The sequence below is a fragment of the Gobio gobio genome (genome assembly GCF_949357685.1).
Source record: "Gobio gobio genome assembly, chromosome: 14".
NCBI classification, from domain to species: Eukaryota; Metazoa; Chordata; class Actinopteri; order Cypriniformes; family Gobionidae; genus Gobio; species Gobio gobio.
The window spans coordinates 48052809-48066001 of NC_137107.1; the positions used below are offsets into that span (position 1 = coordinate 48052809).

A 13193-nucleotide genomic window follows, 5' to 3' on the forward strand; every position below is an offset into this window, starting at 1 on the left:
GTTTATTCCTCAAAAGTCTGTTTTTCCTTGTGTGGTATTTCTGTGCGTTAATAACTCCGTAAGTAATAATAGTTATTGTCATTGTAGATGTGTTTCAGAGTGTGTCATCGCGTAATTCAGTTGATGTCACCTCAGAAGTATTTTTGTGTCAACATACAATAGCGTAATGCTCACCTATTTGAATAATCATTCAGTTATTTTGTTATCAACAATGTTTATTCGTTTTTAAAAAATATTTGCTTGTAATGTATGTTGATGGAAATATGTATCAGGTCTGATCGGCATATTAACAAATGTTATACAGAGCGCACTGCAGTGCTAACGTTAAAGCGGCGCACACACTTTTGTAACCGGACACCGCTTGTTAGCAGCGGCAGCGGCAGCTCCGCTCCTTTTAATGCAGCTGCATTTAGCGCCTATATATGGTACAATAAGCTCTGGTTTACGGTTACATTATACAAATGTAACTTATAAGTATAGTTATACAGTTCTTAACTGTGTATGTATATTTACAATCCTTATTTGTTCTCTCACAGAAACCACATTTATGTACATATCCACGCAAACCTGTTTATGCCTTGCAATTGGATGATTGAATAAACATTACTATCATCAAAGTTCATTCTGGATTAGCTGCAGTTCTTTCTAGCCGAATAATTAGGCCAGTTTAGTTCCAACCATCCCACTGCGCACAGAATATCCCACAGGCACCGTGTCGAATGTGGACGAGGTCGAACTGGAAGCCATGTTAATCTTGGACTAAATCGGCCACCGTAGGAGTTGAACCGAAATCGGAATTGAGAGGAACAGAAACTAAAATTCACTGGATGATCATATACCTTTTCACCACTAGATGGGGGAAAATATCACACAGTGTAGCTTTAAAAAAAAACAAAAAAACATCAGGTAATTGGCAACGTAATTGACAATGGTATCTGCATTGCTTAAGCTAGTCGTAAATGCTAGGCTTATGGATATTGTCTTATCTCTATAGTGGTATTCGTAAATGTGTAACTCGTTTTAAGCTAAAGTTGCTATTGGATATTTTCTTAAGCTACAGTTGAGATTGGGAACGCACTTGTTCTTAAAGCTATAATTAATATTCAAAGTGCTTGTCTTAAAGCTATAGCTAATATTGGAAATGCTTGTTCTTAAAGCTTTAGCTAATATTGAAATGCTTGTTCTTAAAGCTTTAGCTAATATTGAAATGCTTGTTCGTAAAGCTTTAGCTAATATTGGAAATGCTTGTTCTTAAAGCTATAGCTAATATTGGAAATGCTTGTTAAAGCTATAATTAATATTCAAAGTGCTTATCTTAAAGCTATAGCTAATATTGGAAATGCTTGTTCTTAAAGCTTTAGCTAATATTAGAAATGCTTGTTCTTAAAGCTATAGCTAATATTGGAAATGCTTGTTTTTAAAGCTATAATTAATATTCAAAGTGGTTGTTCTTAAAGCTATAATTAATATTGGAAGCGCTGGTTCTTAAAGCTATAGTTAATATTGGAAATGCTTGTATTAAAGCTATAATTAATATTGGAAGTGCTTGTTCTTAAAGCTATAATATTCAAAGTGCTTGTTCTTAAAGCTTTAGCTAATATTGGAAATGTTTGTTCTTAAAGCTATAATTAATATTCAAAGTGTTTGTTCTTAAAGCTATAATTAATATTCAAAGTGTTTGTTCTTAAAGCTATAATTAATATTCGAAGTGCTTGTTCTTAAAGCTATAGTTAATCTTGGAAATGCTTGTATTAAAGCTATAATTAATATTGGAAGTGCTTTTTCTTAAAGCTATAGCTAATATCAGAAATGCTTGTTCTTAAAGCTATAATTAATATTGGAAGCGCTGGTTCTTAAAGCTATAGTTAATATTGGAAATGCTTGTATTAAAGCTATAATTATTAATGGAAGTGCTTATTCTTAAAGCTATAGCTACTATTGGGATGCTTGTTCTTAAAGTTATAATTCAAATTGAAAGTGCTTGTTCTTAAAGCTATAGTAATATTGAAAATCGTGTGTTTTTAAAGCTATAATCAATATTAAAGCTATAACTAATATTGGAAGTGCTTGTTGTTTAATTAATAGTTGATATCGGGAACATGCTTGTTTAAAGCTATAATCAATATTGGAAATCGTTTGTTGTTAAAGCTATAGTGTCTGATGCATGCTTGGCTTAAAGCGTTATAGTACTGGAAAACGACTTTTTCTTAAGCTATAGATGTTGGAAATGTGCTTTTCGTAGGCCTAGTCCACATGTACACGGATATTTTTATAACCAGAGTTTTTCCTCCTCCGTTTAAAAAAACAATCGCGTCCACACAAGCACGGTTTAAAAAAAATCTCCGTCCACATGAAAACGCAAAACCGCGCTATGATTGGCTGCCTGATTTCTACATGGGTCCCATCCACGGAGGGATGCTATGGGGTCAGTGAAACCTTTCTACAAGTTTACTTTGGACTCAGTGACAGGTAACTGTACACATGGGCAGGCCCAAGTGGACTGAAGCTTCACACACTTGCCTTACTATGTTGTATTATTGCATTCTGACGCCTCTGTTCTGCAATACAATGAGATAACTGCGCATGTATCTGTATAGGCTACATGTGATAAGCGCTATTAGCAGAGTTATTAAAAGTTACGTCCACCATTGCATAGACTCGACTCATGTAACTTTAAACAAAAGCGATAACGGCGCACAAACTGACGTCAAACAAAGGAGAGAACGGCGCACATTTTGACTTAAAGGTGAACTATGTAGGATTTTTGCAGTAAAATATCCAGAAACCACTAGGCCAGTGTTATATATTTTGTTCAGTTGAGTACTTAGAATATCCCAAATGTTTCCAACTATTAATAAATCGTGAGAAATTGCTATTTTAACCAAGGAACCGGGACGTGTGAGCTATGCGTGTGAGGGAGTCGCCTGTCGATTGCGTCATATCTGCGTCACCCTCGGTTTCCGGTTTTATTCAGTGAAACACTTTACTCTCACTGCAGTGTGAACAAGTGTCATAGCAGCCGCCGAGCGAACGCCATAACTTCCTTTTCAACACACTCAGATATATCTAATACGATAAACAGAGTTGCGTTACCTCATACTCATGACTGGAAAAGAGGAAGTGGCGCCGGCAACCGTGTCATAATAAAAGTCCCGCCGGCGACTATGCCATAATAACAGTCCCGCTCTTCAATCGCTCCTGCGGCCTTGCTCAGCTCCACAACACTCGGTCCTGCTCTGCTTCAGACTACAGTAATGTTAATAATCACATCCATGAACATGATTTCTGCCCGAGTCCTATCCTGACTCTTTTCCACCGGCTGTGAGGTGAAGACCACATGTCCCAAGATTCTGCGCTCAAATGTGGCGTCATCAAACTACGCATTTGTTTTGAACAGGCGACCTCTAGTGGACGGAAAAGTTACATAGTGTAGCTTTAACAAGCCTAAATCTCCGATTTCACCATCCACACGACAACGCTGTAACCGGAGTTTCTAAAAAACTTCACCCTGGCCGGAGTTTTCAAAAAAGTCCGGTTTCAGTAACCGGATACTGCGTTTGCGTGTGGACGAACAGCCAAACCGCATAGAAAAAGCTGCGGTTTTGAAAATACCCGTGTTCGTGTGGACAGGACCTTAAAGTGATATCGTAAGCTATAGTAGAGTTTGGAAACATGCTTGTTTTAAAAAGCCGTAGGTGCAATTAGAAACATACTTGTTCTTAAGTTATAACTAACTTTAGAGTAGAACTTTAGAATTAGAAGTTACTTTTCAGATTTGATTAAAGATTACCACAACACTATTTTTACGGTGTATCGGAACTTGCACAGATTACTAATTCACCCTTACACTCAGGAAATAAATTAAATTTAATTAATTAATTAAATGGGAAATTCTTTCTTCAAGCTAAAGTCGCTATTGGAAATTTGGAAATGCGTTTTCTTAAAGCTATAGGCACTATGGGAATTTGATATTATTAAAGCTGATAGAGGTGTTTTTGGGCCTTATTTTGATATATTGCTAAGATAAGCAGTCACATGACCTCACATTTCTTATGTATCAATTTGTTCCTAGGACTTCAGCATAATTCTAAGCACACTAAACTGATAGGAAAGGGGATGAACAGCGTTTTATCTCTGAATCTGACTCTGCTTTTATGTCATCTATGTTAGCCTACCTGAGGAGTCATCCACAAGCTGGTCAGGAGGATCCATTATTTGCCTTGGAGTAGGGAAAGCTTGTGTCCAGAGCCTAGCTTGCCTCCTGTCTCCGCTGCTGTGCATACTGCAAGCTTCCCTCAGAGCGTTATACGGCTTGTTCTCTGTGCATAGAGCTGCTACAACTGCAGTTTCCTCAGAGGTGTGATATCGTAAGCGATATCGCTTACGTAAAGCACGTAAACCTTACTTAAGTAGAAATTTTGAGTATCTATACTTTACTGGAGTAATTATTTTTCAGCCTACTTTTTACTTCTACTCCTTACATTTTCAAGCAATTATCTGTACTTTCTACTCCTTACATTTTAAAAATAGCCTCGTTACTCCTATTCCATTTCGGCATGTTTTAATTCCGGCTTGTCATAAAAAAACAACAACTATCCAGATAAATCGCGCCATCCGGACAGAGTGAATTTGATTGTGGTTGGATGAGAAGGATAAACACAAACCGTTCTGACACCCTATTGGGTTGTAGGCGATCAATCACGTCTGCACCTGCACAAATCACACACCATGTTGCCAGATAGGGCGGGTTCTCGCGACGAGCACGCACTTTCAGCCAATCAGCGATCAGCAGGCAGACGTGCTCAGCCTCATTCATGACTTTAGCCGGGTTTTTAGCGCGATAACTCATAGCTGTATATTCCAGTGATCGCTATGCCAGTGGCATAAATACACAGTAAGTTGTATCTACAGCAAAGAGTGGGAGAGTGACTCAACTCTCAAACGTGAATTACACCTGTGACTCGAAGACTCTTTAAATATAACCGTGACTCCCGTCCATCATCATACACACACTTAGGACATCTGCAACTAGCAACCCCGACAGCTGCTGAAAGAGGTTCAAATCAACGACTAATCCGTTTTGACTGCTAAGTGCATGTGCCATGTACTTCACGAAAGACATACTGTAGTTTTGTCAAAGCAAAGTGCAACACAAGGGTAAGCGCATTGTTGTTATTTATTTGTTGACGGATTATTGTACAGTATAAATGAATTACGCATTTTGACATTGGTGTGTGCATTAACGTGTGAAATGCCTGTTAATTACATAGCGTTTTTCCAATCTCTAAATTGGGCACTTTTTGCACGTAAATTGGCTTCTTACTGTTGACATTGAAAATCTTGTGTTTTTCTAAGGGATTGCTGTTGTGACAGTTTCTACCTGGACATATAGTCATATTTGAACCGTTTTACTGGGATTTTTTTTTTTTTTTTAATCATCAATGTTATGCTTTAAGGAGATAAAATGGTAACTTACTTATCAACATTGATTGGTATGGCAATAAAATAATATCACATTATTTTGGCAGTTAAAGTTTTGGGTTTTTTTCTTGGAGCAACTAGTTGCCTATAAGTATTGTTAGAGGTGCAAACTTGTTATCAATAACCAGGCATGTTATCAATAACCATTTTTTTTTTAAATATATAAATGTACATTTGGTGAGGTTTTTGGGCTGGAAATTGTTGACCCAATCTGGCCACACTGATCACACATTAAAAAAATGGTTATTGATAACATGCCTCTGAATTTTGACTTTTTGCACCTTTACAATATTTATAGGCAACTAGTCATCAAATCTTCCACTCCATGAAACATGTTAATGCTCAGTAGTACACAATATGGTTCTTTAATGTATTTGCATTGTCCTAAAATGTGTTCATTTTCAATGGGAATATATGCGGCTGAAACGCGTAGCCAAGTGCATCTAAAAATGTTCAACATTAACTTTTTAATATAACATTATAGTCATTATGGCCTTCAGAAAAATGTTTTTTTGAGGAGGTGGGGTATGCACTGTGGCGCGGCCTAATCTTTTGTCCTTAAAGGGATACTTCACCCAAAAATGAAAATTCTTTCATCATTTACTCACCCTCAAGTTGTTCCAAACCTGTATGAGTTTTTGTTCTGAAGATATTTTGAAGAATGTTTGTAACCAAGCAGATAAAGCAACCATTGACTGCCATAGTAGGGGGAAAATGCTATGGCATTCAATGGTTGCATATAATTTGCTTGGTTACAAAAATTCTTCAATCTTCAGAACAAAGAAACTCATACAGGTTTGGAACAATTTGAGTAAATTATGACAGAATTTTCATTTTTGGGTGAACTATCCCTTTAATGGCATTTTTTCCACTTACATTACTTTTACTTTTATACTTTAAGTAGTTTTGAAACCAGTTACTTTTACACTTTTACTTGAGTAAAAAGCTTGAGTTGATACTTCAACTTCTACAGAAGTCTTTTTAAACCCCAGTATCTATACTTCTACCTGAGTAATGAATGTGAATACTTTTGACACCTCTGAGTTTCCTCCACTCCTGTCTCTACATTTGAAGGCCATTCATGTGTATGTCTTCAGCTGCTTATGAACGTTTTACCTGGCCCGATGCTCGAGTATCCATTAGAATGCTGCTCTCTGATCGTGGCATGAGAAATTGAATATTATAGCTTCAGTATCTGTTCATATATATATATATATATATATATATATATATATATATATATATATATATATATATATATATATATATATATATATATATATATATATATATATATATAAATATAAATGTCTTCGATTATTAGCTGGTTACATTCATCATGCTAGCTTCACGTAGATCGATAGGATCTTTACAATTAAATTCAGTTAGATTGTCTTCTCTCGAAACACTCTTTTGGATCCTCCGTGGCTCTTCGATTTAGAAGGAAGAGCCAGGGAGGATTGCCCAGTTATGGTCTTTTGGGGGGGATTTATGCTACTCTCCAGTCTATAAAATAGTATGATTGCCCTTAAGCTACTGCTGTTCCCTGTTTTGGATTTCATGGAGCTCCCCATGATAATGAAAGGGAATTTAGAATGGAGCCATATCGCCTAATTGCTCGTATCAATAACTGCTACATTCCTCCTGCTAGCTTCACATACAGACTGATCTCATGAAATAGCGAACACGCCAATTCGCTATGCCATTTTGGCGTGCTATCAAGACGCATAATCGCTTTTGAGCGTGTTTTTCAACGCCGTTTCATTCTATCCCCCTACACTGCTCCTACCCCTAAACCTACCAATCACAAGAAACATTCAGCATTTTTACATTTTCAAAAAAGCATCATTTAGTATGTTTATAAATCCATTTACATTCACGCGGAATCACACAGCGTTGACATACACGCGGAATCACACGGCGTACACATACACGCGGAATCACACGGCGTTGACATACACGCGGAATCACACGGCGTACACATACACGCAGAATCACACGGCGTACACATACACCTGGAGATGATGTTCGTTTCGGCGTACACATACACGCAGAATCACACGACGTAGACATACACGCGGATAGCTCAAAATGCGTACAGATAACACGCCATTTGGCTTTAGAAAGTGGCGTGTATGTTTACGCAAAGTCATGATGTCATGTTGTCACATAGATGAAATTGCTTTGTATCCCTGCTGTCTCTTCAATTAGCTGGAAGAGCTAGGGAGGATTGCCTGGTATGGTCTGGGGGGGGGGTCTGGGGGGGGGGTAGTTCAGCTCCCCTAGTCCTAATTCATGTGAGCGTCCACTAATGCTGCTGCTGTCCCCTGACTCAATGCTATTTCATGGTGCTCATGAAAGGTCAGGAGACTCATCTGAACAGAACCATATTGCCACTACTTCAACTTCAACTTCAACTTTATTCATTTATATAGCACATTTTACTGCAATTCCAATTGCCCAAAGTGCTTCACAATATCAGAGAGACATAAGAAATATCAAACCAATTAATACTAAGGAATTTAAAACAAATAAAGACATAAATAATAAAATAGAATACATAGGGCGAGACAAATAAAGATCCAAGGGAACTGCCAGTAAATGTTTATCTCCTGATCTAATTCGTAATTCGTAATTCACTAATTCGTAATTCATTCATAAGATGTCTAAGCATTTTAATTGTCTAATTCCATCCTCTTGTTTATCTCAAGAGGATTGCCAGGTGTGGTTTGTTTGGGGGGAATAGTTAAGCTCTCCCAGTCCTAAACTGTGTGAGCGTTCCCTAATGCTGCTGCTGTCCTCTGATTCACTGCTATTTCATTGTGCTCATGAAAGGTCAGAGGACTCTCTGAACAGAGCCATACCGCCAAAAACAAATTGAATTCAGAAATCATCAACTGATTGCAATTCAATAAAAATGTCCAAATCATTTTTATTGTTGTGTGTTCTTGACTTAATGGACCTGACAGAACTCAACCCCATCGAGCACATTTGGGTAAGTTGTAAAATAAACTGTACTGATCTATTGTTCATACAAAGGAAAGCCTTTGGCTCCAGTTGCAGAAGGCATGGGATAACATTAGTGTTGACGTTCTCAGAGGAAATATATTGACACTATGCCGGAGAGATGTGCTGCTGTAATCGCTGCAGAAGCCGGACACACCAAATATTAAAGTTAAAAGTGGATAAAAACAGTACAACTCACTTCATCTGATATTTGATGGTCAGAGCAACCATCTGTGCGTCTCATGAACATTATAAAATGAAATCATGTTTTGGAGGCAAAAAGGTCGATATTTTCAGATCTGTCAGGTGTTCTAATATTCTTGGCCACCGCTGTATAAACTTGTCCAGACTTGAAAATCACTCAAATCAAACTGTCAATATTGCGTTGAAACCATGATCACTTAGACACCTTCGGGCAATGCTTTTTCTCATGAGTCCGTAGATTAAAGGAGCCGGTGAAACTCATCCCACATGAAGAGCACTGGTGTGGCTTCTCTCCAGTGTGAACTCTCTCATGAGCTTTCAGGTGTCCTGACTGAGAGAAACTCTTCCCACAGTGTGAGCACTTGTACGGTTTCTCTCCAGTGTGAACTCTCTGGTGTCTTTGTAAGTCACCTGATGTACTGAAGGTCTTCTCACAGTCAAAGCACATATAAGGTCTCGCACCAGTATGAATACGCTCATGCACTTTTAAATGTTTCAGTTGTGAAAAACTCTTTCCACAAAAAGAACAAACGTGAGGCTTCACACCAGCATGAACTTTAAGGTGTTTTCTTAATTCTGCTTCCAAAACAAATGTTTTGTCACACTGATCACAGCTGAATGATCTTGCTCCAGAGTGACGGCGCAGATGATCATCGAGAGAGCTTTTCCGAGTGAAACTCTCTCCACACTGAGAGCATGTGAACGGTTTCTCTCCAGTGTGAATCCTCATGTGTCTGTTAAGGTGTGATTTATATGTGAAACTCTTTCCACACTCAGAGCAGGTGAAAGATCCTTTGACTTCAGATTTTCCAGCTTGTTTCTGTGTGAAATTCTCTTCAGTCTTTGAATCGACTGCATCTTCATTTTTGAGATTATGTTTTTGAAACTGATGCTGTATGTCTTCATTCACTTCCATCGGGTCTAAAATGAACATATTAAATTCCCATAATTCAATACATGAGGAACAAAAATAGATACTGTTTAAAATCTCAATTTTGCACAAATATAGTTTAATACTAGAGTCTAGTTTTAGATGTATTGTTATATGTCAGTTTTCATCTTAATGTTCCTCATTAAAGAGAATGAAGGAAAACACCAACCTATTTGTTCCTCTGTCTCTTCATCTTTTATTCTGCAGGGTTCTTCCTCAAATTCCATCTTTACAATAGTATGTCTGTAGTTTCTCCTGGAGTAATTCCTCCTGCTTGCTTCTTCTTCTCCTGTGGGAAGATGGGAATATTCCCAGCATTTAAACTCTCATGAACGGCTGTGGGAGCGGCTTCACTGACTGAAGGTGTGAATTGTGGTTGCTGATGCTCATTTAGCAGATGATCATCACACTTACAATCACTCTCAATTATCCAGGTGCAAATGTTTGTTCAAATAGTAATTTAAAACTATATTCATGATTTAAGTTTTAGCTTCCAACTCTCCTGGTTGATTTTTGAGTTTCTCTATCATGATTTATGATTTGCAATAGACTGATTAAAAACTGGTTTTGAGAAACACAGCCCTGGTCAGTGCAACTCCAACCCACATTAAACACAACCCTGCTGAAAAATCAACATAAGCTGGCATAGATTCCAGGCTGGTTTATGTCACCATCATAGTTTTGCAGGGTTCATATAGCAGCCCATTCAGGGTTCACTGTGGTACTGCATATAACATAGTGTGAAACTGCAGGGGGCTACAAAGGCATTTTTAATTATAGTAAGCTTATATAAGAATTAAATATAATGGGAATTGTAGTTCCCTTTCAGTCGGTCACGTTCGACGTACGTCGGACGTACCGACGAATTGGGATCACTTCAGGGATCACTCACTATCTCACATGTCTGCTGGTAGCTTACAGATGGGATTGCTGGTCCTTAAAAGGGGACCTAGTGTTTCATTTGGGGCTCTAGCAGAGGACAGATGTCAATCGCTGCATCGGAGAGAAGGCTGTTATGTTTTGAAAATGAAGATGCTGCCGAGATTCCCACCGTAATAGTGGGCGCTCTTGCTGAATCAGATTCATACTTGACAGCCATGCTTTCCAGGGTGGCTGAGGCATAGTGCAACGCATAAATCGCCTTGCCTGCCCCTTGCCTTTTCTCGGATGTGCATTGGAAGGCTTTGGCATTGTGGAACTATTGGTGCCAAAATATGGAACACCAATAGGGCCATAATCTGTATAAAGTTTTCCTCTCTCTCACTACCCTCATCGGTGGGGTGGCAGTGCCACTGGCAGGCCACCCCCGCCCTGCTTAGTGCACAAGGGTAGTTCTGAGCCGAGGTTGAGCTGCGCACAGCGCTGGCCCTTGGCTAGACGATGTCCACCCTGGTCCAGAAACACCATTGACCCGGATTCGGTCTGGAACTGTTCTTCCCCGGAGGAGGGCCGGGTGGAAAACCATTAGTAATTCTGTTCCGCCACTGATGTTAAAAACAGCCAGTGGTACCCAAATAAAAAAAATAAGAGCGGTTCCAATACCTCTGGGTCTCAGGAGTTCAGGAATGGCAGCGTGTGACGCTACAAAGCCTCGCCGCTTTCATTCCCCTCCCCACAAGAGGGCGAGAATGGCAGTGTGTGACGCTACAAAGCCTCGCCACTCTCATTCCCCTCTTCTCAGCGGTGCGTGGACAACAGTGCGCGACGCTATGCCTCGCCACTCTTGTTTCCCGCTGAGGAAGGAGGTGAGGCAGACCGTGCGCAACGCCACAAAGCCTTGCCACGCTCAGCCCCTCCTTCATTTGGGAGCGCTTGGCGGTGGTCGACGCTCCCATGCCTCGCCACCCTCAGACGCCTCTCCCTTCGCCAGCAGGGGGCGCCGGCTGTGGGAACGCACTCAAGCGGCCTCCCCACACTCGCACGCCCCCTCCGCGGACGCAGGTAAGTGTTGCACAGCACACTCAGATCCCACTTCGGGCCGCTCCCATGCCGTCCGAGTCAGATCCCTGCATTCCGCGTTACTGCGCCGCTGCGGGTACGTCTGTGGTTAATCCCCTTGCTCGGTGTCTGGGAGCCTGGCTAGCGCTTCCCAGCCTGTCTCGGGGCCGTACCATCAGACTCGGCTATGCGATTCAGTTCGCCCGGCGTCCCCCTAAGTTTGGGGGCGTTCACTTCCCAGTAGCGAAGGAGAACGCCCCGTGCTCCGGGCGGAGATCGCAGTCCTATTGGTGAAGGACGCGATGGAGCTGGTCCCTTCAGCCGATAGGAGGTCCGGGTTCTACAGCCCGTACTTCATTGTACCCAAGAAAGGCGGCGGGTTACGGCCGATCTTGGACCTGCGATTCCTGAACCTGTCCCTTCACAGGCTGCCGTTCAGAATGCTAACGCAGAAGCGCATCTTCAGGTGCGTCCGTCCCTAAGATTGGTTTGCAGCGATCGACCTGAAGGACGCGTACTTTCATGTCTCGATTCCCCTCGACACCGGCCCTTTCTGCGCTTCGCGTTCGAGGGACGGGCATGTCAGTACCGCGTCTTGCCCTTCGGCCTGTCCCTGTCGCCCCGCGTCTTTACGAAGGTTGCAGAGGCGGCCATTGCTCCCATGAGAGAGCATGGTGTTCGCATTCTCAACTACCTCGCTGACTGGCTGATCCTTGCCCAGTTGCGAGAGCAGTTGTGCGAACACAGGGACAAGGTGCTCAGTCAACTCAGCCAGTTGGGACTTCGGGTCAACTGGGAGAAGAGCAAACTCTGTCCCACACAGAGGATCTCTTTTCTTGGTATGGAGATAGACTCTGTCGCCATGACAGCGCGCCTCACAGAGGAGCGCGTCCAGTCAGTGTTGAACTGCCTGAATTCGTTCAGAGGCAGGACAGCGGCACCACTGAACACTTTCAGAGGCTCCTGGGGCATATGGCATCCACAGCCGCAGTAACGCCACTGGGATTGCTTCATATGAGACCGATTCAGCACTGGCTACACGGCAGAGTCCTGAGATGGGCGTGGCGCAGCAGTCCCTCCAAGTGACTCCAAGGTGCCGCCAACCTTCAGCCCGTGGTCGGACCCTTCGTTTCTACGGGCAGGAATTCCCCTAGAACAAGTGTCCAGGCATTCTGTTGTCTCCACGGATGCCTCATCCACCGGCTGGGGTGCCACGTACAACGGGCTTGCAGTTTCGGGTCTGTGGACGGGGCCTCAACTGCAATGGCATATCAATTGCCTCGAGTTGTTAGCAGTTCATCTTGCACTCAGCCGCTTCAAAGTTCCGCTCAGAGGCAAGCACGTTCTGGTCCGTACGGACAACACTGTGACCGTTGCGTATGTCAACAAACAGGGTGGTCTACACTCCCGTCGCATGTCACAACTCGCCCGCCATCTCCCCTTATGGAGTCAGAAGCATCTGAGGTCGCTTCGTGCCATTCACATTCCGGGCCTGCTCAATCGTGCCGCCGACGAGCTGTCACGTCAGCCGGTGCTTCCGGGAGAGTGGCGACTCCATCCCCAGGCGGTCCAGCTGATCTGGAGTCGTTTCGGGGCCGCACAGGTAGACCTGTTTGCCTCTCCAGAGACGACC

At 41.8% G+C, this 13193-nt stretch overlaps 1 protein-coding gene across 1 annotated transcript in view; it reads right to left on the reverse strand.

The window, feature by feature from the left end:
* Window positions 1-7883: 7883 nt before the first annotated feature.
* LOC307136849 (uncharacterized protein) overlaps window positions 7884-13193 on the reverse strand; it is a 30001-nt gene continuing 24691 nt past the window's right edge. Inside the window, exons 3-4 of the mRNA XM_079834170.1 lie at window positions 9792-9911; window positions 7884-9612 (exon numbers count right to left, since the gene is read on the reverse strand). Coding sequence (XP_079690296.1) covers window positions 8885-9612; window positions 9792-9911 — 848 coding nt within the window. The 3' untranslated portion in view covers window positions 7884-8884. The remainder of the gene's footprint in view (window positions 9613-9791; window positions 9912-13193) is intronic.